At 33.1% G+C, this 25,653-nt stretch overlaps 1 protein-coding gene across 1 annotated transcript; it reads left to right on the top strand.

The window, feature by feature from the left end:
- Positions 1–1,764: 1,764 nt before the first annotated feature.
- Positions 1,765–23,068, top strand: LOC124365474 (tubulin-specific chaperone E-like). Its single transcript, XM_046821457.1, has 4 exons — positions 1,765–1,788; positions 11,775–11,962; positions 17,408–17,582; positions 22,985–23,068. Exons 1-4 carry the CDS (start codon positions 1,765–1,767, stop codon positions 23,066–23,068), a joined length of 471 nt encoding a protein of 156 aa, XP_046677413.1.
- Positions 23,069–25,653: the final 2,585 nt, after the last annotated feature.

Here is a 25,653-nt window from a genome sequence, read left to right as displayed (position 1 = left end):
TGTAATTATTTCTTCTGTTAAACTCCGTTTTTTGCCCTAATTGTTTCTGTGCTACTTTAACTAACTTAATAGAAATTCAAACGGCTCTTGGAGTAGGCCATATCCTATGCTCCCCTTTTTTGAGCAGGACTGCTTTTTTATAACTGAATGTTTAGTGTAAACCAAACCGAGCAGTATTGACCTTTTTCAAAATATATTTCATGTGCAGTAAAGATTTTGAAAAAAATGTTGGAGAAATGAAAACATTTTTTTCCTTTCAAGTGTAGTCGTCATATTAAAGAAATTAAGTTTATGGAACCAAATCAATACATTATTGGAAGATATATTTGTTCTCTCCAAATATTAAACATAATTATGATGAACAAAATGTGAAAGTTGAGACTATTAAAGCTTGTTATATAATAATTAATGATTTCAAGTTAACAAGCTTGAATTTTAAGAATTGAATTAATTTTTCTCAATTCATTTTTTAGGCTTGATTGTTTTTATACTCATTACTCATAATTGACACAAATGAACAATTTCAGTTTTTTTTTGTGTAAGTCAAGAAAGATTCATGTATGAGAAAGAAGGAGTGCAATAAAAAAGAGGTTTTATATGGAGATACAAATACAGACAACTTCACTGGCCTATTGGCTTTACTCAGGCTCACCAAGGATTTTTTGAAGGTTGTACAAAGCCTTCTCGATCAAATGGGTCCTTAAATAAGATTTCAAGTTGTTTAAGCCATTAGTACCTTTTATATGGTGAGCATGGGCAGAAAGTCTGGGGGGGTGAAACTACTGGTGTATCGGGGGGGAGGCGGGGGTTGAATACACCCAGGAAAAAGAATCCGGAACAACCCTCGGGAAAATTTTTAGAATTTAATGCTCTAATGCTGCATTTCAAGGCTGTGTAATTTTTAGACTCAATTAAAAATTAATTTTTCTACATTATACTAAGGTGAAAACCATATTTTAACAATAAAAAATTTGTTCATATTCAAAGTTCTTCGGGCTTTTTATAAGAGGAGTGGCAACCGGGGGACAGAAAAAGTATTCTATCAAACTAGAAATGTAGTAAATCGCCATTTTGTAAGACCGAGGGTGAATAAATCATTTTTTTCAAAAACTTTTCTCTACTTAGGCCCAAAAAGTTTCAATCGTTTGCCACAGGAAATTAAAAGTTGTAATACTTTGGTTTCCTTTTCTAATAAACTAAAATATTGGCTATTTGATGCTACAAGTATTGATGTTCTGTTACGGTAAAAATACATTAGAATTAGGTTCATGAGTCCATTCCTATCAGTGTGAATTCCGTCCTTGTGATAAGAACCCTATTGTTATTCGTCACAGGAGCTGCCTGTTACAGTGTTTTTGTTTGAAGACTAGACTGTTAAGACATCTTTATTTTGTTATTACTTTAATATTAGTTTTAATTTAGTCACCATGTACTGGATGAAGGTGACTGTAATTTTCCACAAATGTTTTGAATTACTATTGTAAATATTGGGAAATAAAATAAATATTATTATTATTATTATTATTTAAACTCTGAATAGTTGCTTAAAAGGGCCGTGCTATACGATAGTGAAATGTAAAGTTTATTTTGTGTTACCTAGAATTATCTTGTATGAGTAATTTGGAGTAAATAGTAACTGTAAGTTTTGGCTTTAAACATATATAATATTTTACTAAACAAACATTACACACTACTGAATACAAATTATGCAGAGTGTTCAGTAAAAGTGTTCCAATACTTTGGGATTTTGTTCTACACATAAAGATGAACAAAAAAGTTCCTATGAAGGTATGTCCTAAAAGCTTTAGTTTTCCGTCTACCGGTTTGTATTTGTTTTTTATGTAAAATAAATTATATCTTTTGAACCAGTTAAGATTAAGTTATGAAACTTTAGAATATTGTATTAATCTTTGATAGACCTTTTTGAAAATACAATATTAACAAAATCCTTGTACCCGTTTCAAAATGGCGTCTGTTTTAAATTTTTAAAGTCAAATAACAAAAAAAAATCGGTGTAGTTATAAAAAAATGCATAATTTACCAACTATTTAATCATTTTTATAGCAATTCCAACGGTACCTTTTTCAAAGAAATCCCACAACGCATAAGCGAGCACGATTAATTTATAGGTATGTTTGCACAAGCCGAGAGCAACTAAGATTTTGTGTTTTGATAGGCATCAGCTGTTTTAAATATGTTATACAAATTTTACAATATACCAACTATTTCGACAATTTCAACGGTACTTTTTCCAACGAAATCCGACAACGCATAAGCGAGCACGGCCATTTCAAAGATACGCTTGCACAAGCCGGGAGCACCAAACGTGTGCCAGTTCAGAGGTATCAGTTGTATGTTGATTTTAAATAAAGTTAAATTTTCTTTTTAATGCTGTGAATATTTTGATCACTTTGTTGACGTCTACAAACTCATCTCTTTCGAAAGCCAAGAAAGCAAGTGTTGATAGTTTTTCTTGACTGGTCATGTTCTTTAGATATGTCTTTTAATCTTCTCAAACACGAGAATGAACGTTTGCATGAAGTTGAACTCATTGGTATTGTAAGGTGAAAGCGAAAAAGTTCAAATGTGGAAATACATCTTTTAGATTATTTTTCTTTAATATCTCACATCTTGTTTCTAAGTCTTTGTCAATAACCATTGGGAAGAAACATTTTTGTTCAGCTGACAAAGTCTCCTCATCTATTGAGCAGTGCTGGCACAGGACACTTATGTCGTTGGGTCTACCATAACATTGAGCGCGTACATTTTCTATCTCCAAATCCAGTGATGTTAAAATTGTTTCAAAAGACTCTCCGTCAGTGTTCTCAGTTTGGTAGCGTCCTAGAAAATATTAATTTACTATGAGGATATCGTCTACATGTCTTTAAAAACATTGCGACTTGATCGTATTTGGCTATACCTTGCGCGTCACCGACAATAAGAGAATAGATTTTGTTAATTTTAAAATTTTTCGGTTATTTGGCTCTTTATTTCTTCTCTTATTATGGATAACAATTAATTCTGAAAGTTTCCTGTGGTTTATTAGAATTTCTGATCTTTTCCATGAAACAACGCTTTATGACGGCAGGTCTTCGACGCTACAACGCAGGTTTTCGACTTGATAAGAATCACAGGATCGGGCTAGTGATGTGTTTGTGGCAACCGGGCGACCTCACATTTTCTGAGGCGCTAAAGCAGAGTAATGGTGTTTTTGTGGTGAATCATTAAATCAGGCAGTACCTGCCTCAGTTTTTGCTCTTTGAATGCTACACCTCAAAAAAACTGTCTTCCTCCTGTGCACAGGAGCGTCACCTAGGTAGTAGTTACAATTTAAATTATGTTTCAGACAGTACTTACAATAATCCATGTACTGTCATTAAAGATAAGCCATGTGACTTTGGAAGCTTTGTAAGCAATAGCACATTTGGGTTGTTCCCATCAAAATATTAGAGGATTACAATCATCCTTAGAATCTTTAGAAATTACGTTGAGTGAAAATAAACCCCTAATATAGTGATTTTAACTGAGCATAAAATGACCAAGATGATGCTTCAAAGGTTAAATATTAAATGGTTATGTCTTAAACTCTAGCTATGCAAGAGAAAGCTGCAGAGGAGGAGGTGTAGTAATTTTATCCAAAAACAAGTGTGATTTGGAAAGAAATTAAAATTCCAGACATTGGATATTTATTGAAGGATGAAATATTTGAATGTTGCATGGTTGAAATAAAAAATATTTTTCCTCGAAAAACAGTCTAAATTATTAGTGGTGGTGGCTTGTACAGAAATCCCATAACAAAAAATGAACCAGAATTCTTAAAAAGTATGGAAGTTTTATTTGGAACATGTAGACAAAAGATATAAGCACATTTTAATAGCGGGGGATATAAACATTGATATGATGGGGACAATCCAACAGTGCATTGAAACTGAACAACTTGTTAGTTTTTCTAATGGAATGTGCTCTTTAGTAAAATTTCCAACTAGAATTACGGAGTCATCAGCCACAACTATAGACAACATTTTCACCAACATTAATATGAATTTTATCAAACTAATTGGGAATTAATACTCAACTCTCAGACCATGATGGGCAGTTCTTAGCATTATTACATACCCCTAGTTAAACATAAAAGTAAAATTACTGTTCATCCCAATGAATCCATTCAAATGTACACTAGAAAGTTCTCAGATTTGAACACACATTCATTTTTGTATTCATTGCAACAAGAATCATGGACAGACTTATATTTAGCTCCTGTTACTTCAAAATATGATGTTTTTTCATAGTATTTTATGTTCTACTTTAACCTCCATTTTCCCTAAAACCTTAAGTCGAAAACAGTTTGAATAAAAATATGTGGTTAACAGATGAGCTCAGATTAGAAAAGCTAGAAATTATTGAATTAAGTAGCCTAGCTAGAGAACTTCAAAGCCCACTTGTTTATAGTGAGGTAAAAATCAAGAAACAAATTATTTTAAGACAAATATTCTGCATCAAAAGAAACAATATCTTAATAGTCAGTTGGAAAAGTCTGTGAATGTTAATGCCACTGTCTGGAGGATGATTAATAGGGAAGTTGGTGTAAACAACAATAGTAATAAAAAATATAGAGCTTAAGGTTAGAAATCAACTTTGTACAGACCCTGGTAACTTAAGCGAATTTATAAACAGATATTTCTCAGATCTAGTAGATAAATCTATATACTGGCCTAATTTGTCAAGCTCCACAGGACCTTCAGTTCAACAACAACTCCTATTTGTAATTTTTCTAGATTTAGACTAGAGCCAGTCACAGAAGAAGATATAGAGAAAATTATGATCAGTCTAAAAAACAAGCTTAGTGCTGGATATGACGACATTCCTGTTGTGTTCTCATTAAGAAAGCCAGGAAATCGCTAATAAAACCTATCACTCACTTAATAAATTCTTCTTTTATTTCAGGAATATTTCCAGAAAAATTGAAAATTGCAAAGATTAAACCTCTATTTAAAAAAGGGAACAGAACCCACGTAGAAAATTATCGTCCCATTGCTTTGCTTCCATCAATCTCCAAAATCTTTGAACGTGCTTTTTTACAATCAATTTAAAATTTATTTGGAAAAAAACAATATAATTAACAGCAATCAACATGGTTTCCAAAAGGGAAAATCTGTTTTAACCGCAGCCACAGAATTTCTTGAATCAGTTATTGACTCCATCCATAGATAATCATGAAAAGGTAATTGGAGTTTTCATGGATCTGAGCAAAGCTTTTGATTCAATTTCTCAATGTTTTGTTGTTGTCTAAATTAAAACAAATTGGCGTAGAAGGTAAAGCTTTTGAATGGTTAAACTCATATCTGAATAATAGAAAACAATTTGTCGAATTGGAATATTTCTCCCCACAACAAAGGGACAATGTATAAACAACTTTACAAATCCTCGATTTCAGATGTGAAGCATGGGGTTCCTCAAGGTTCCATACTGGGACCTTTACTTTTCATTTGTTATATCAATGATGTACCTAAAATCAGGCAACCTGGAAAACTTTGTTTTTTATGCCGACGACGCAAACCTAAAAATTTCTGCACCTTCAATAAAGGGAGTGGAGGAGTCATCCAGCACTAACTTATCACTTTTGGCTCAATTTTTTGAAGCAAATCAATTACTTTTGAATGTTGATAAGACAAACTTTATAGTATTTAACCACAAACAAATGAAAAAAATAATCAAGCCAACAGTAACAATAAATAAAGATAGCCATATTTTCCAAGTAGCAAATTCAAAATTTTTAGGATTATCGATTGACGAGAACCTGGACTGGAGCTCTCACATTGAAAGTGTTCTTGCAAGGGCAGCTTCAGGCGTCTATGCTTTAAATAGATTAAGAAATTTTTGTGATGTCAAAACTCTAAGAACAGGTCTATTTTTCTTATATTCATTCCGTTATTTCCTTTGGGATTTCAATATATGGTGCCACAACAGTTAGAAATTTAGACTCAATTTTAAAAATCCAAAAGAGAGCAGTAAGATCAATTTTTAAACTTAAACCAGGCACATCGTCAAAAGAACATTTTGTTTCATTAGGTATAATGACCGTGTATGGTATGTTTATTTATGAAACAATATTATCGGTAAAGCTCAGATTTTCCAATTTGCCACAGGCTTGGTACACTTCACCAATACAATACCAGGCATCAAAATGACCTTGCCATTCCCACACATCAATTTAGAATTTTTCCGCAAAAAACCTCAATATATGGGCACAATATTTTATAATAAATTACCTCAATATTTAAAGTCAGAAAATGTTTTTTTATCAACTTTCAAATCAAAATTAAAATATTTTCTCATTGACAAGGCTCTTTATAGTTTTTAACGAATTTTAAATACAGAACATGTCAAATTATATAGTTAATAATAATACTTTAGATGTACAATGCTATTGATGACACCATTCAGTGTACAATGTTGTGCCAATGAATAAAGAAATTTTGATTTGATTTGATTGATGAAACGGCGATGGTAAATAAAATACAACATAAATAGCAATAATTTGTTTTCAGTAACTATTGCTTGCTGAAACCTTGCAGGATGTAAATAAAGAGGCACATTTAAAACTGTATTTGTTTTAAGAGCCGTTTTGAAACCTTATCTGTTGGTTCAATACACAAAACCATATTAATTTTCGATTTTTCTTCAAGTACGACAATGCAACTTTATTTTTTGCCTTTGTTTTTGTTTACAGTCTGCAGTTTTCAAATCAGTATAGTTTTGACAAAACATTTAGGACTTGGTAAAAGCATAAGCCAATTAATGTTTAATGTAAGATCTATTTTTATTAATTTTTTCCAACATTTACATGTTTAGTTCTAAGTAGAAACTCATAAATTAATCTCATTATCTTAAGAGTAGTCTCATTGTAGGTGACACATTTTGTTAATACACTTCTAGTGATCTTTGGTCGGAAGAGGAAATGTTTTTAGAAAAGAGTCCTCTTTCCGGGCTACGTATCTAACGATGTTTTAAGCCGCCACGCGCACTAACTAAACGCCTTACTGCTCTGTGCTGTACCATTGACAATGTGTTAAAGTCAACGGTTTTACTGAAACACGTAACCCTATGTTTGTATATTAAAAATAATTTGACCCTCCTTAAAAAAAACACTGTTCATTTGTTAATAATAATAATGTTCATCTTAAAATATTATTTTACACAGAAGTGATTGCTAACGGAACTGTAACTTATATTTTTTTAGTTACGGCAAAGTTGTAAGTCCAGTTACTTACAGTACAACAAATCAAATTAACACAGACTACATATGTTTTTAAGTCCTATAGTAACAAAATGATTTATCGTTACTCGACTACTAGTGATTATTGACAACTTACGTACCATATCAAAATGTTGTAGATTGGATCCGTTTTATAACGTAATGAGTGCAATATCCCTTATTTATTGTTGTGATGTGTGGTTTAAACATCCTAACCTCAAAACAAGTTGAAACTCGCAATTAATTGAGGGTGAAACACTTCGCCGGGAAAATGCTTCGTTCTATCTATGACGAGGACGACTACGTACAGTTTGGGTAGCAAGAGTTTGTTCACGAAGTCTGAGCGTCAAAATGAGAAAGTTGCGGGAAATATTTCAGTCTCTCAGTCTCTTGCATCTTAACTTCCTTGCACGTCTTGTCTGCATTTTGTGCAAATATTTTTCTAGGCTGAATATTTATAATGCACTATATAATAGGGTTTTGAATTCGCCAAGGTTAGTACAAACCAAAGAGGTTTAACCAAACGGCGCACAAGTAGAGAAAGAGGTTATGTAGTCAGACTAGATCGACATTTCTGCCAGAGCTAAACTCGTAGCGGTTGAAGTGTAGTTTAGCATTATTCTTCACAATCATCACTCAGTAGCAAACAAAGGGTGTTCTGAATTATTTGTTTCCTTTAAATTCACATTATTATTCTTCTAGACTGTATATTTTCATTAGTGTGTTAATAAAAAAATAATTCAATAGAAACAACAGTAGTTTCTAAAAATAAATTATGAATAGATTACAGTATTGGGAGGAGGAGGGCAACTGCTCTCCTTCCCCCCCCCCCTAGATACCACCACTGATGGTGAGGAAATGAATTGATCAAGTTAAGTCCAAAGTAAAAATTAAATTTTAATCATTAGTTTTTAGAAAATAGAATTTATTCAAATAGAATTTTAATCATTATGATTAAATTAAATTTTAATCATATGTATTATTAGTTGACTGTACAGGGTAATACGCTATAGGTAGTACTTTATAGTGTATGGTGTGTTAAACAGAGAGAGCCTACATTTATTCACCATAAGATCATTCTTGTTTCAAGATTGATATATATGGTTCACAATTAAAAACTTGCTTTCATTCTGAAAAAATAATTGTATTTAGTAAAAATGAGGCTAGCCAATATTAGGATTCCACTTGTACAGCTGTATATCCTGTATGATGATTACATTTTGTAGTGTTGAGTCAGCCAAGTTAAAGTCTTTGTTCCATCATACATTTACAACATAAGCAATACTACTACTTTGTAAATATCAGTGAAAGTCTCCTTTAGAAACTTGGTCAATGTGCATGGGAACAAAGATACAAGATTTTCAATTAAAACTTGTCTCAATAGAGTGCTTTTGATAAGAGATATGAGTGTGTCCACTGCACCATATTATTGTCTACAAAGGTCAATGCATTCCTCTACAAACTTCATTAAAGCTGGGTTTTATTTTGGTTCAAGGTTATCCGAAGTATTATTTATTGTTGATAGGTCAGGATTGATTATATTGACTAAAAACTAAAAATAGGTTTTATATTGTGCAGTCAATCCGATTGGATTGGATTGACTCCACAATATAAAACCTAATTTTAATTTTAGTTATCCTAAGACCAAACTGATCTGAAAACAACAAATCATTCTGCAAGCAACATTTTTACAGCAGCAGAAAGAAGACCCAAAGAAAGCTGATTTGGTTTATTTTTCCCCATTTACCATTGAAAGGAAATATGTACCTAATAATTGATTTCCCAAATAAGTGAGTGACGTATGTATAGAACATAATTTAAATATATAGTGCAGTCATTGAAGCGAAAAAAATAACGGTCTTACCTCCGAATTTTTTTTTACTGTGAACCGATTTGCATGAAATTTTGGAATTAGGCTCATCTTACCCTTAACTTCAAAAGTGAAAATGATCTGAACTCCGCCTATTATTTTTTAAGGGGGTGTAAACAACCCCTTTAATGGGAAAATTGAAATTGACCATTTTATCGCTAGAAAACATGTATAATAGTAAAGTGGTGAAATTGTAAAGTGTTTTCTAACACAATTACCACATATTAAAATCATTTTCAACCCCTTGAAAATCTTACAACCTTTGCAAACAACCCCTAAATTGAAAAAAAATCACAAAAAAATACTTTGGTATGACATAAAAAGATGTAAGTATAGAATAAGTAATATTTTATATTCTCTATAATAATTATCAAATTTTTAACCCCCTTTCCAACCCTTGAAAACCACTCCTTGATAAAAAAATTAAAAAAAAATTTTTTGTAAAATAAAAAGGATTTAAATATTATTCCACACTCTCAAAATGATTATCATATTCTTAAGCTTTTCTCTACCTTAAAACTACCCCTAAATTAAAACAGTAAATATATATGATTATATATTTAAAAATAATTTAATTTAGAGTAAAAAATTACCATTTATTGAATAAATTATTTACAAATTATATAAAATTCACTTAAATGTGTTATATATACATATAAGAACGTTGGTATGTATTCATGCCTACGTTTCAAAAATATGTGAGCCATATTATGTAATATATGTACACATTACAATAGTTTTGGGTCTCTATTATACTGGCGTACTTTCACATTGCTCCAGATATTCACATTCCGAAATTTTCAGTTACTAAGTAGAAAAAAAAACATGATAAGTTTTTGGACCATAACTCCTTCAATTTTTCATGCTATCACAATTTTATAAAAAAACCATTGTAAAGGTAATTAAGAGAGCTACAACATCCTTTATTGCAATATGTAGTAAAAAACCCTTTTTCTCAAACGGTGAAGGGTTAAAGGGCTTAAGAGAGGCTGTGATTGCGCTGCCACGCGCTCTTTAAACAATCATATCTCCGTCAATTTTTATTTGACAGAAAAAACAAAAAAACCCGAATTGTTTGTCAGAAAACTACCTAAATTTTTCATTCTTACACTTTTATACGTATATGTCGTCATTTTGGAGATTATGAAAAAAAAGATGGTTTTCTTTTTAATTTGAATTTTTTTTAATCGTGACTTTTTTTTGAAAAATATGTATCCTGAAGCACCCAAACTGATAAAATCTATCAAACTCTTCATAATAAAGTTAGTTCTAGGCGGAATACGACTAGTTTTAATTTTGGTGGAAATGGCACTTATGAAACCCATTGATTTAAAAGAAAAACATTAGATGCTCCTCTTATTTGCAATACAGCTCACTTATTTTTACGTGCAAAAAGACTTTTAATAGTGCTCATTTTAAAGCTTATTTCAAGCACTACAAAACCCTTTTTTATTAGAATGCCTAAAATGCATCTCTCGCGCCGCTAGATGGCATTGACCACATCGATTAAATTTCAGACACAATAAAAAACTGCTTTGATCTTTAATATCTAGCTTAATATTGCACTTAGAATACTTTATAAAAACCCCAAATTGTTTATTTATTTACCTGCTATAATTTTGTTATTTATAATATTTTCAATAAAAACGTATATTTTTGGAGATATTTGCAAAAAACCGATGAAAAACGTGAAAAAAAAAATGCGAATTTTAAATTGCCAATAACTTGAAAATTATTGGATTTTTCGAAAAACTGTGTATAGATGATTTTTTGCTTAAAATTAGGCCTTCTATCGATATCCGAGGTTATTTAGAAAGAAAAAACAATTCACCCCCGAGAAGGGGGTGGCAACCACCCCCAGGGTGGTTGCGGAGTTCAAATCATTTTCGCTTTTGAAGTTAAGGTAAGATGGACCTAATTCCAAAATTGTATGCAATTCGGTTCACAGTAAAAAAAATTCGGACCAATAATGCTTCAATGACTGCACTAATATTACTCAGCACTGATTTAGTCAGTATGATAATTACTTTGATTTTTGAGATTTATTATTTTGCAAGTGTACTGTATTTTTTACTCTAAATCGTGTCTATTTTGAAATGTTAATGTAGAAAAATTGGTGATTAAGTTTCATTGTGATATTAAAGTCATTACCACCAATATTTACCAAAGAGCTTTATATCTATGTTCCAAATTTACACACTGATAGAGTAATTATTTTTTATTTGCTTTTATATATTTTAGTTAGTATTTTTTTAAACTCACACTTTAAGCATTTTTATTGCATAAATTGTTGATACGTTTTTGTTAGACTATAGCTATTCATTAAGTTTTTCCTATAATCTTTTTGTACTGTTTAAACAAACAAAAAATATAGCCGTCTTAAAACAGTGTCAATTAAAAAAAATTGTATAATCTTTTACATCAGTTTTTGTTGTGAATTTTTCAAATCCTCTAAACAAAGTCTCATTTGAAAATTTTCAAGTTGTGACGAGTTTACCTTGATTGTGATTTTCAAATTGGAATTTGAAAATGATAAGATTAAATTTAGATTCTATTGTTCTTAAAAAAGTGTTGATTTTTGAAGTAGTTGACTGTGAATACAACCACAAGTTATCTGAATACTACATGTGGATTGTGCTCATGTTTCAGACGGAGATGGTGGTTAACCATGACGAGCGAGTGGGTCGGCGTGTGGCGGTAGGTATATGGCATGGCACAGTGCGGTACGTGGGCTCGGTACCACCAGCTCAAGGGCTGTGGCTGGGGGTCGAGTGGGACGACCCGAGTCGGGGCAAACACAACGGTTCACACAACGGCGTACACTACTTCCACACCAGGTGAACTAGAGTCACATGTTATCAAGTAAACAAAAAACAGTGTAGGAAACAAGGAATGTTTGAATTCTAAATCCAGTACAAATTGATTTTGCATTCAGTTGGTGTTGCTGTATTGAATTCAAATCTCTTTACTCATTGAATATACATTTTGTATACATTGAATGACGTCATAAAAATAACTTAACTAATATACTTATAAACTAAGAGGTTATAACATGATAAAATACTCTAATCCAATAGTCAACCTAATTACAAATGCGCCAATAATTGCAGCTTTAGACATAACACAGATTAATTAAAAAATACAGAAATAGTTAACAATATTATAACTTAAAAGTAAAAAGAAACATTTTTTAACTATGGAACTATAACAATAACAATATATTTCAGTAATCAACAATAAGTTAGCAAACATAATTTAAATAAATACATAAAACAATGCAAACAAATACATTAAAACAAATTGATATATTGTTGTTGTATAAAAAAACAGCTCAACCCAGAATTATAAAACTCCCAAAATGAATATAGAGATAAAGAAATTAAGTAAGACTTAAATTTTTTTGTAAATATTGTGTTATTTTTCTCTGCAGTTATTGCTAATGGAGTTTTATTTAAACATTTTTTCCCATGTAATTAGTGTTTTCTCATAAAACTGCAGTTTATGTTTGTCCAGTGTAATACCACATCTTGTACTTGTGGCTCACTCTTAACATGGAAGGGGTGTTATATTTTTTACATATTTTATACTTTCACACACACACACACACACACACACACACACACACGCACACGCACACACACGCGCGCGCGCGCACACACACACACACACACACACAAAACATATTATATATAAAAATATATAAAACATATTTGTACAATGTACGTGTGTGTGTGTGTGTGTGTGTGTGTGTGTGCGTGCGTGTGTGTGTGATTCAATGTTTATTGAAAAAATTAAATTAGGCTATTGCCATTTATAAAAATTTGATTAATGTAAATAAAAGTCGTTTGACAGGTATTTGGTCTTCCGATCATATGTTAGTTTGGTTATTTAAACACATATGTCACAGATACGGCCAAATAAAAAATAATTGAATCATAAAAAGTAAGGGCTCTGTGGTGTAATGGTAGCACATTCACCTGCCAAGTGAGAGATACGGATTCAAGTCCCGGCAGAGAGCAAGTACTTTTTGTGATTCAATGTTTATTGAAAAAATTATATATATAATTATTATATAATTATATGTATATATGTATAATCTATATACTGTAAAAATCCCAAGCTCTTTAAAAAGGTCTTTAACACTATCATTTGTTTTCAATTTTTTCACTATTCTAATACTCCTTTTTTGGAATTTGAGAACATGTTTTCCTTGGTGGTTGTCCCATACACAGATATTCCATACGAAATATGGGAGTGCACTACAGCAAAATAAATTATTGTTAGTGTCTCTAAATTACAACTAAAAGATATTCTTTGCAAGGCATATAGTCCAGAGGAAATTTTTCTGAAACGTGCATGATATGATCATCCCAGCTTAGATTTTTGTTAGTCAATAGTAAGTCCCAGGAAATTTGTTTTCTCCATCTCTTTTTTTCGTCTAAGGTAGATTCGTGATATTATTTGAAGATGTTAAGAAGTGATTAAATTATTGATATCACATATGTACAACTAGGAAGTAGTGCGAATGTTGAGTTTAGCTCCAGTTACCCTTCTCTTGCGTGCAGCATCTTAAATCTGATGCTCTCGCAGATTTGACTCCTGAAATCTGGAGTCATGTTCGCCTGAAGCGACCCAAAAACAATCAGCGACAAAGAACGAAGAAGCTCAAAAAGAACCCCCTGCCATCGTTTCGACATCAGGGACACTTAGACTACAAAAAGTAGTGCAATCTAGATGAGGAGGCATTCTCATCAGATGCAGAATGCCTCCTCACCTAGATTGCACTATGTATATGTATTCTATAATAAGCGAAACTGAGTATTTCTGTGTGAACCCTGTTCTTAATATTTGAAAGTGGTATTACTGTATTATTAACATGCCAACCACAAGAGTCCTTCTGCCATCAGTGTTGCACTATTATCCCTTGAAAACTTACAATGCATCAGGTTCTATTCTTAGTTTCATGTTTCAAGATGGCTGCCACACATGAAATCTACCTTTCTTCATATCGTGAAGGGATATTTCATGTTGAAATCAGAGGGAAAATTGGGGTAATTGTTCAGACGGCACAAGAACAAGAAGGGACCCAACACAGATTCCTAACATGTTTGTTACATGGTTAAGGTTTTTCTGTGATGAAGATCAATTTACTTTGTTCATTATCTGTCATCAACATACAAAGCAGTGGGTGAGAGGGAGTACAATAGTTTTAAAACACGTTGAAATTATAACATTCTGTTTAAAGCAATAGTATGATGCTTAATTTATGAACAAACACTCCAATAAATGAGAAATTTTTATTTTTGTGAGGCCTTTCGTGTTCAATGAACACATCTCCAGACCCTTTCAGTTATGTGGGTCTGACAATGTGTTCATCGAACACGAAAGGCCTCACAAAAATAAAAATTTCTCATTTATTGGAGTGTTTGTTCATAAATTAAGCATTTGGTTTGTAATAGTATGAGTTGATTTTACAACTAATGTTTTTTAAAACTAAAATTTAGTTGAGCACCTTAAGTAAGTAAATAAGAATAAGTTTTATAACAAATTTTTTAATTTCCAAATTGGATCTTCCATAATATTATATTTAAATAATTGTTCCATGAAGTGAAAACCAGTAGTCCTAAAGGGGTTTTGTGGAGAATCAGCAAAATACTTTTTCCCATAACAATGACACAATCAGAAAATATTTCATGCTTGAATATTTTATTAAATCTGGCACGAAAAAAATCTGTTCATCAGAAATATAACTTTATACTGACTGAGCAATGCTTTGATATGTATTGTAAATTTGTCATACTTGTTTTTTGCATGTCATCAGTATTAATTAAACTGTAATTATACCAATTAATTGTAATTATAACACAGCACTATGAAGCTTGCATATTAATCAAACTAATACTATCAGTGTTTTTTTTAACTCCATTTTGACAGTTGATGGATGGTGGGATAATAGGTTTACTTTAACTTTGTCGTTTGTTACAATAACGAACACATGTTTTTACGTTGTAACATATAACAATGGTAAATCCATAATCATTCCTTTTTCTTTTAACACCTAGAAGGCTGTAATTTAAGTTAATTTTGTAAATTATGTCCATAGTACTATTTACTTCCCAGGACTGAAGTCCATATCGTGGGCTCTATCTGCATAGTACACCTGGAGAGAATTTCTTCATGAGTACTATTTAACCCTTTGACAAGCAGGTTTTTTCTCGATAAGAGTGCCCTAAAATGTGAGTTTTTTTCATTAAAAAGATTTTTCATGTGTTTTGGGTTTACTGTAGGAGTACTATAAAAAATACCCAACTTAACATTTTTGAATTTTTGTGTGTGTTTATACAGACAATATTCTAATTCTGCACAAAAATGATTCAATTTACAAAATATGAATATAAAATAAAATATTGTCACTATTTTATTACAAACATACTAAAATCAACTGGCAACATAAAAATGAGGTTACATAATATTATCAGATGTAACAACAGGATGGTATACAAACGGAAATAGAATCAGCTGATTACGTGGAACAACTGATTGAACACCGGCAATAAATTGGAACTGAAAAGAAATAATCAAAAGAGTAATTGCGATCCAGTGGGAACAACAGAAGCTACTTGAAAGTGTTACTTATCTATTCCGCTAGATTGCGTACATATTCAGGCAAGAGATTATTTATCACGAAACTTTATTGTGAAAATTGTTTTAGCGCTTCCCACTTGGCTATCAGGGTTTCTACAGGTTGCTCGTAGTGCGCTCTCTAATTTTTTGTGTGATTGCTAGTCAAAGGGTTAACACATTCGCTGTAGGAAATTCGCATGAACCTATAATGCAGAAAAATAAAAATGGTTTTACCCACCCAAAATGATGTTGGAATATCCAAAAATTTCACTGAAGGTGTCCAGGAATCCTTGTTGACTGGAATTGATGATGTAATTTCCCGGGGCTGGAATTCAACAAGTTGACTTTTTTCCATTCCCAACAATATTCACTCTGAAACAATGTTCAAAAATATCATCTTCATACTAAACGCAACATACAACTGAGAAAATGAACCAAGATGGCAATCCGAGAACGGTTTCCTCAAAAAGAAACCATGGAACGGCACACGGTAACAAGCACAAATTTCCCCCCTCCCCATTTTTCTTGTTCTCTTAGGACAAGAAGCTTATAAATTGCACTTAGTCCTGTAAGAACCTTAGCGCTGTTTCCGGAGTGACAGGATATTGAGGATGGGTAAGGTTAGGGGGTAGGGGCCGCCTCCTATCGAGATCCATGAGGAAAAAATAGAGCAATAATCTCAAAGTCATGTCCCCTTGGAAGAAGGGGAGGCCAGCTCTGAACCAGCCACTCCAGTCAAAGCAGGCAGGGGGGTGGCACACCCTTGTTGAGGCCAGTAAGAACCTTTGATAGTTAGGGAAACGAATCCCATCAAACTCCAACAGTCATCTCCAGCAGTAGACTAGACCTATCGAATTAACATTGCACTCCAAAATATTTACATTTGCGGTTAGTGATATGCCGCTCCTGGACATCCGTAAGGTTGCAGATTTAGATGACACATCGGTTTTTTGCTGTGCCCAGTGGTAGGTTCAACTGGAAGTTATAAACCAACCAGAAGTGACTCATACTGAGGCAATGAGTCAGAGTGGAGTGGGGGGCTGGATATCCAGCCTGTCACAGTGAATGTGTTAAAAGTAAATATCTGAGATTAATTTTTACTGCCCAAAAACAGTGTTTTTTCAGATACTGAGAAACTTTTCCTTTCTGATTTGACAGCCTCTAGGAAATGGCACAAAAGCTTACTACAATTAAGTCCTTTTTTATGTATGTTATATTGTAACTACCCATTTAACAGGAGTTTGAACCAGTCATTATTTTAAAACAGCACCAGCATTTTGTTTTGTAGCTGCTATGTGCATATTCCTCATCGGGATGACACACAAAATAACACCAGTCCATTGGAGAAAATTTCTCTTGCATACATGTCAAGGATATACTGTAGGCGAGTCACGAGATGATCCCTGGTCCTGTATGCAGCTGTGTATTGTAGTGGTATCACCTTATTTTGCAGGCACTTAAGTCAGTAATCACGTCTACAACATTATAGTTATAGTCTCAAGATAGGTGATTAGCTGCTTGAATTTGCCTGTATTCAAAGAGATCAGGGGTTGTCGTGTAAATTAACGTTCTGACAATTTTAACTAGAATATAATTTAGGGCATAATTTTAAATAGTTAATACATAAAAGTTTTAATTTTATTTTCATTTTCTTGAAGTCACCCGACCTCCGGATCGTTCATCCGCATAGAGAAGGCAGACTTTGGTCGCTCGTGTGTCTCCGCTATCCAGGAGCGTTATGGCAGTAATGAGTTGACGCTGACTGTAGAAGAGCTGCAGGAGCTCCAGAGGGCTATGAACGCTCCCCTTGTGGAAATGGTTGGCTTTGAGGAGGTGAAACAATTACAAAGGTAGGATATGTGATTGTTCAAATACTGTTCGATTTCAAAGGAAATTAATAGAGGCAACATACATTAAATTGGCAGATCAACCAATCAGTCAACCATCAGTCGAGATTAGGCTGCTTTGGTTACCAATTCTAAAAGATGAACTAGAAAGAAAACCAAAAGTATCACACAGATTAGATATTTGTAATAAACCAATGCTTTTTACAGAAAAACCACCAGGTTTATAGAAGTTCATCCAGCATGAACCAATAATGAAAAAGGGCCCATTCCTGTCCCCCTTCCTTTGTATTGCCACCATCTTGTTTTCTGCTGTGACAATCACCATTTACTATTGGCCTCTGGTCAGCTGTAGGTAGTAGGTCGACGAATGCAGATGTATTGTGACCTGTATTCTGTAGTTCAGTTTTTATATTTAGTGTTGTGTTTATTTTTTTATTAAGTGCATGTTTTAAAGTTAGTGAAGTTGACACACAACATGTGCGTGTCACAACGCTCTGGTATGATTTGTTTATTTTAACCTAGTTTGTAATTAATTATGTGTTAGGTTAGCTATTTACCTGAAGAAGAGATCAGATTGCAGATCTTAAAACGTAGTGTTACTGGTATTTTGTTTCACTGAACGATGGCAAATGTCCGGGAAAATCCTGATTCCTTCAAATAACTTATGTATCCACATTGGTGAGAAAATAGAAAATTCACAAGTCTCTTCACGTACCTGCAATTTTGAATTACCAAAAAAACAAACATTTTCATAAACGGCCTACACGACATGCAGAAGACTTCATTATTTCATCCCACAGAACTGCCCTATTTGAAAGAAACCTTCATATGCGAGAGCAAAGCCCTTCAATCTAATTCCTGCAGAGCTGAAGGACACATTAGTGTTAAGCTGCTGAAGACAATCCTGTGAAAATGGTTTGTGGAAAGATCAATTTACACGATGAACACGTTCTTGACTCACTGCTCAGCTTAAGTGACTATCAAACATTCATTGTTCCTGTTCAGTTATTATATGTTTCTTGTATATTAATTATTGTAATGTTTACCAACACCAATTTACACGATGAACACGTTCTTGACTCACTGCTCAGCTTAAGTGACTATCAAACATTCATTGTTCCTGTTCAGTTATTATATGTTTCTTGTATATTAATTATTGTAATGTTTACCAACACCAATTTACACGATGAACACGTTCTTGACTCACTGCTCAGCTTAAGTGACTATCAAACATTCATTGTTCCTGTTCAGTTATTATATGTTTCTTGTATATTAATTATTGTAATGTTTACCAACACCAATTTACACGATGAACACGTTCTTCTTGACTCACTGCTCAGCTCAGCTTAAGTGACTATCAAACATTCATTGTTCCTGTTCAGTTATTATATGTTTCTTGTATATTAATTATTGTAATGTTTACCAACACCAATTTACACGATGAACACGTTCTTGACTCACTGCTCAGCTTAAGTGACTATCAAACATTCATTGTTCCTGTTCAGTTATTATATGTTTCTTGTATATTAATTATTGTAATGTTTACCAACACCAATTTACACGATGAACACGTTCTTGACTCACTGCTCAGCTTAAGTGACTATCAAACATTCATTGTTCCTGTTCAGTTATTATATGTTTCTTGTATATTAATTATTGTAATGTTTACCAACACCAATTTACACGATGAACACGTTCTTGACTCACTGCTCAGCTTAAGTGACTATCAAACATTCATTGTTCCTGTTCAGTTATTATATGTTTCTTGTATATTAATTATTGTAATGTTTACCAACACCAATTTACACGATGAACACGTTCTTGACTCACTGCTCAGCTTAAGTGACTATCAAACATTCATTGTTCCTGTTCAGTTATTATATGTTTCTTGTATATTAATTATTGTAATGTTTACCAACACCAATTTACACGATGAACACGTTCTTGACTCACTGCTCAGCTTAAGTGACTATCAAACATTCATTGTTCCTGTTCAGTTATTATATGTTTCTTGTATATTAATTATTGTAATGTTTACCAACACCAATTTACACGATGAACACGTTCTTGACTCACTGCTCAGCTTAAGTGACTATCAAACATTCATTGTTCCTGTTCAGTTATTATATGTTTCTTGTATATTAATTATTGTAATGTTTACCAACACCAATTTTACACGATGAACACGTTCTTGACTCACTGCTCAGCTTAAGTGACTATCAAACATTCATTGTTCCTGTTCAGTTATTATATGTTTCTTGTATATTAATTATTGTAATGTTTACCAACACCAATTTACACGATGAACACGTTCTTGACTCACTGCTCAGCTTAAGTGACTATCAAACATTCATTGTTCCTGTTCAGTTATTATATGTTTCTTGTATATTAATTATTGTAATGTTTACCAACACCAATTTACACGATGAACACGTTCTTGACTCACTGCTCAGCTTAAGTGACTATCAAACATTCATTGTTCCTGTTCAGTTATTATATGTTTCTTGTATATTAATTATTGTAATGTTTACCAACACCAATTTACACGATGAACACGTTCTTGACTCACTGCTCAGCTTAAGTGACTATCAAACATTCATTGTTCCTGTTCAGTTATTATATGTTTCTTGTATATTAATTATTGTAATGTTTACCAACACCAATTTACACGATGAACACGTTCTTGACTCACTGCTCAGCTTAAGTGACTATCAAACATTCATTGTTCATTGTTCCTGTTCAGTTATTATATGTTTCTTGTATATTAATTATTGTAATGTTTACCAACACCAATTCTGTTCTCTATGTTCAAGAACAAAGCCTTCTGATTCTGATACATTAGATGCACAAGGGAGAGATACTGTATATGAAAAATACTAGGAAAAATAAAAGGAATAAAAAAAGGAAACAGTTTGAAAATACAGAATTGTTACACATAATATGAAACAATAAACATTGATATTGGTGAGAAAATAGAAAGTTCACAAGTCAATATAGGTTATGTTCCATAGGTTGAGTTGTGAATTTTCCATTCCACCATCTTGCCTCAGGAAGCCATTAGTAATAGTAACACATCAGTGTTGTGACATTGTGTGTAACTTTTCCACTGCTCTGTTTAGATAAATCTTGCTGATTCCCCTACTATTTATTGCCTTAACATATATTAGGTTCAGAGTCCTTTAAAATATGTTTTTATGGTATTGAACCAAGTTTTAAAAATACTGACAATTTTGTTTTTAAAATATATAACAATTTTAAACAGGAACACTTGTGCATCATTTGAATTTTTTAGCTTAATAGTCTATTTTGTTTGACCTAAACTCCAAAAAAGAACACTTTGGGAATTCAATTTCAAAAGTATCATAACTATGTATCCATATTTAATTTTGTATATAATTATTTTTGTTCCTTGAAGTCCCTTAACAAGATTCTCCAATTGATTCGTGCTTACACTGAAAATTCTCCATCACCTTGAAAAGTGCGAAGAATCATCAAAAGTTAAAAACAGTGTATGTTAGGTACTAAATTGATCTACCAGTTATTTTTTTTATACATTGCTTTCTTAACTCTGGAATGGTATGATATTACAAATTTACTTGATTGGTATGGTGTCGTATTTTTCATAATTTCAAAGTTATTTTTTTGTAAGATGTAAATGATAAACCAAAACTTAGTAAAAAAGGTAAAAATATATTTAATATACATATAAAAAAACACCACACACCAATATATTATATATATATATATAGTATATATAATAAATATATAAAAATAATTATATACAATATATATATATGTATATATTTTGATTTTTTAAATATATTTTTATATTTTTTATTTTTGTATGTTATATGTTATATGTTTAAAAAAGTGTGTATAAGTAAAAAGAAAAATCTTTTAGAAGTTAACGTAATCTTTAGTGTGGTCTGTCTGAAAGAAAAATTCAAAACACTATATTTAATTTAAAAATTACAAATTTTTTGTTAATCTTACTTGCAGCAATGAGTAGTTGCATTAAATGGGGAGGAGCAGTTTGCTCATCAGTTGTAAGGTTCATGCCACCCTCATAGTTGTCAATGCACAATTCATAAATGATTCCCAAAGGTCCCTTATAGTTGCAAAGCAATCTGTCGCTTCTTTCTCATCTCGAGTAGTTTTGCTATTGAATCTTAGACAGCCCAATCGAAATTGGAATTGTTTCTCACTGAAGCTCTATAAACATAACCACTTACAGAAGGATCAAATGTTACTGCTGTATTTAGGGTGTTGTCTTTGTTGAGAGCAGAGAATGTCAGAACACCCAAAAGTGCCTTTATCTCTGTAGGAGAGGTTTGACTGTTAGAAAACTGAATAGTTTTGTAATTAATCTGTTTTCTATCTACTTTTTTCATTTGTGTGAGTTACAAATAAATATATCACAGTGTCAGGAAAAAATAAATGAAACACATCCAAAGGTAAGATCTTAACCCTTACCTTTAGGTTATTTAGGGGCAATTTTTTGTTCTACATGTTGATGGCTCTTCAGACCAGAAAATAACCATGCTTTCCTTTATTTTTTGTTGTTCACTGCGCAGTCAATCTTGCAGAGCCTGAAAAATTAGGACTAGCACTAAGAGTAGTTTGAGTATTACTGCTGTCAAGTCTTAACTGAGTATGACAAGTATTATTACCGCCAGATTCAGCAGATGGAGTCGTTACAAAGTTTGTTTCACAATAACTAGGTGGTTCAGGGGTGTGTCCATTGCTTCTAGAACTGGAAATGAAATCTAGGAGTACAGGCCAACAATTCCTAGTGTTGATGATGAATCCTTATATGTTTCCTGCATAATGATGATGTTTTCTTTTGAATTGTCTATGAGATTTGTCATCTGATGATTCTCTATATAGGAAGGTACATAGTTATCATTTTCAGAGCAGGCTAAAATGTTATCTTCTGATTTACTTCCACTATCTCCTTCATCTTCATCTGTATCAAAGCATTCACTATGTGAAAAGTCTGTCAACCTGGGATGATGGTAATTAATTCGATAGATAAAAATACAGTTTTAACACTCTAAACTCACAGAAAACTGAGAAAAATCAAATTACAACTAAAACACAGCACCACGTGAAAAAAGTTACATTGTTGGTGTGATGTCGTAATATTCATGAAGTGACGTCAAGGGCTCAACAACAGTACCCATCCGGCAAGATGGTTGCAGGCACACTGACCTAGGGAAAACAATCAGCTGGTACAATCCACAAGACAACCAGTTCTGTATACAATCATATTTGTGTTTCGTAACATAAAAATCACAACATCATACCATTTTAGGGTGAAGGACATCAACATTCATGTTAAATTGAAATGTGGTTATGATAAGAAATTAACACAAATGTTTTTGACAGCTGTTTCTCCAGCCTGGAGATAGTCTGCCTGTCCAAGCTCCAGGTAAGCAGTGCTGGAGAAGGACTGCCATCCATGTGTCCTAGAGCCAGACATGTAGACCTTGCCTCGAATCTGCTCAACTCTTTGGCTCCAGCTGGCTGAGATCACTGTCAATTTTCCGGCCATGCAATTTCTTAATATCAGGTCTGTTTACTACAATCTTGAGACCATTTCTTAGCATTCATGACCCTCGATATGATAATTACTTGTATTTTAATTTTGGGGATGATTATTCTACAAAATAGTAAATCGGAAATGTATTGTCACGTAACATTACATAATTGTAGTAGATAAGATCTGCAATGAACAGGTGTCTTGTCAATATAATTTAAAATATCCTTATCCTAAAAAAAATGTATATACATAATTAATAATTCATCGATAAATAATCATCATTTAATCACACACAAGAACAGTGTGATCTCAGGATGTATACACATTTACGCACCACATGAAAACATTTAAATTCTTAACATCATACAGGTTACAGGGACTATAATTTTTTACTATTATATTTTTTTATATACTTAACTCCACTATACAATAGACAATAGAACAGTTTTTCTTTATTCATGTACATAGAGTCTACAGAATTGGCGTCAAGTAGGTAAAAGGTAATAATTTAGGATAGATTAGTCAGCAATGTAGAAAACAGTAGGATAAACCATTTTAAGCACTATGTATTAATGGGGTTCCTCAGTTTTGTTTATAAATTCTTCAAGGGAGTAAAATGTCTCTGCTAGATAGAAAACCATTCTTTGGAGTTTCTTCTTGAAGCATTTCTGTCCACTGTTTATTTTCAGATGGTCTGGAAGAAGAATATTGAAGAGTTTAGGTCCTGCATAGCTTGGCTTCCTCTCGTTAACAGAGCAAGACGATGAATTGGCAGAGCATAGTTTCATGGCGTCCGGGGTGTTGTAATGGTGCATTTCTCCCTAGCCTTGTAATGTACTGTGAGACAGCATAGCAGCTCACTTCAGTCACAAACAAGAGATATCACAGTCAAGATTTTAAAAGATTTTGAAAAAGCTTGCGGCAAGTACCTTTGGGGTCTAGTCACTGCCACATGCTGTTCTCACAGCGTTCTTTTGAAGTATTGAGTTACCCGTTGGAGATTCCTGATGGAAGAGTTTCCCCATACCACTAATCCTTGTATCTTAGATGTGCGTTCCAAAGAAGTGAGAAATACGCAAGTTTTTTGCTGGTGTCCAGATTGCTCATTTGGTTGTTATTCTTTTTAATACATATAGGCTACTGCTGAGCTTTCTGCAGAGTTGGTCTCTACATGTGGAGTCCAGGTTGGTTTGATTGTTGTCAATGATGATTCTAGGTAGTTAGCTTTCATTTTTCAATTCAATATATCTGGCAAGCCATGTATTACTGCACTTGCTCTTCCTAAGTTCAGTTGTTGGGTTTTTGTGCGGTCATTTAATATAAGAAGTTGTTTGGTGACAGTATTGCTTTTGCCCCATGTCCAGGGCTACAAAGGAAGATATTCAAGTTCTGGTATTTGTTTCTCGGGCCCACCAGCAAAGGCTGTGTCATCAGCCTACATCATGGACTTGGCAGAAATCTTGGTAAGATTCTTTTTTTTTTTTTTTTTTGGGGAAGGTCATTAGTTAACAGAATAAAACGCATTGGTCCAAGAACTGAGCCTTGGGGAACATTCACCTCTCATGTCGCACCAAATTAAAAGTGGTGGTGATTCTAGTTTTATAAATTGTATTGTGTAATGTATATGCTATCTCTACTGTTTGTGATCTGCCTTTTAAGATAACTTGACATTCCACTTTCACCAGAAATCCCTCTTATCTCCCATGTTCTTCATCTTTTCTAATATAAGATCATGCTCCAAGCAATCGAACGCCGCTACTGAAATCCAGGAAAAATGCACTGATGGCAGTTCCTTTCCTCGCATTTCATTCAGGCACAAGCTCAGTGAAATTTATTATGGCAGAAGTTGTTGATCTGCCTTTGAGGAATCCATTGTTGCTGGCTTGTGAGTTGATGTTGTTTACTGTCAGATGGTTCATGAGTCCTGACAAGGACAATTTTCTCATTACTTTGGATATTGTTGATGAGGAGGGATATGGGGCGGTAGTGGTCGGGTTAGTTATCGATTGAGGTGCTCGGGATTCTTTTTGAGTTTAGGAAAGACTTTTGACTAGATTTAATGCTTTGGGAAAAAATTCCTTGGGTGAAAGATAGGTTTATGATGAATGTAAGTGGAGGTGCAATTTCTTCCAGTTACAAGTGTTTTAGTAGTATGGAGGACACTTCATCTCAATTCCAGAGGAACGGTTTTGGATTTAAAAGATAGATATGGTGTTTGTTACTTCGATGACTGATACAGGGTAGAAATGTCAAGTCCGGGGAATATAGTCAGTTTCTAGCTCATTTAGTTGTGGCCTTTGTTGTACTCTGGCCAGCCAGCAGTATGAGTTTCCTCCGCCACTGAGACCAAAAATGTTGATTGAAGTGTTGCGCAATTTCAAGCGGCTCCTCAATCAGTTCATTTTTTGACTAGTAGTTGAATGGTTGATGGAATCTTTTGTATTTTTACACCTTTCGTATAGTTGTATCACTCCTCAAAGGGCTCTTTGTTTGTTTTCACAGTTTTGAATGTAGT

The sequence above is a fragment of the Homalodisca vitripennis genome, chromosome 6 (assembly GCF_021130785.1).
Source record: "Homalodisca vitripennis isolate AUS2020 chromosome 6, UT_GWSS_2.1, whole genome shotgun sequence".
NCBI classification, from domain to species: Eukaryota; Metazoa; Arthropoda; class Insecta; order Hemiptera; family Cicadellidae; genus Homalodisca; species Homalodisca vitripennis.
The sequence above is the reverse complement of the archived record's forward strand: the minus strand, read 5'-3'. Positions and strand labels throughout refer to the sequence as shown.

What these genes read in the sequence shown, in the direction of transcription:
- LOC124365474 (XM_046821457.1), top strand. Translation starts at nt 1,765, where the DNA reads ATGAACAAAAAAGTTCCTATGAAG. An exon ending in ACAAAAAAGTTCCTATGAAG is followed by an intron (nt 1,789 to 11,774) that starts GTATGTCCTAAA and finishes CTCATGTTTCAG; the next exon opens with ACGGAGATGGTGGTTAACCA. An exon ending in AAATGGTTGGCTTTGAGGAG is followed by an intron (nt 17,583 to 22,984) that starts GTGAAACAATTA and finishes TGTTTTTGACAG; the next exon opens with CTGTTTCTCCAGCCTGGAGA.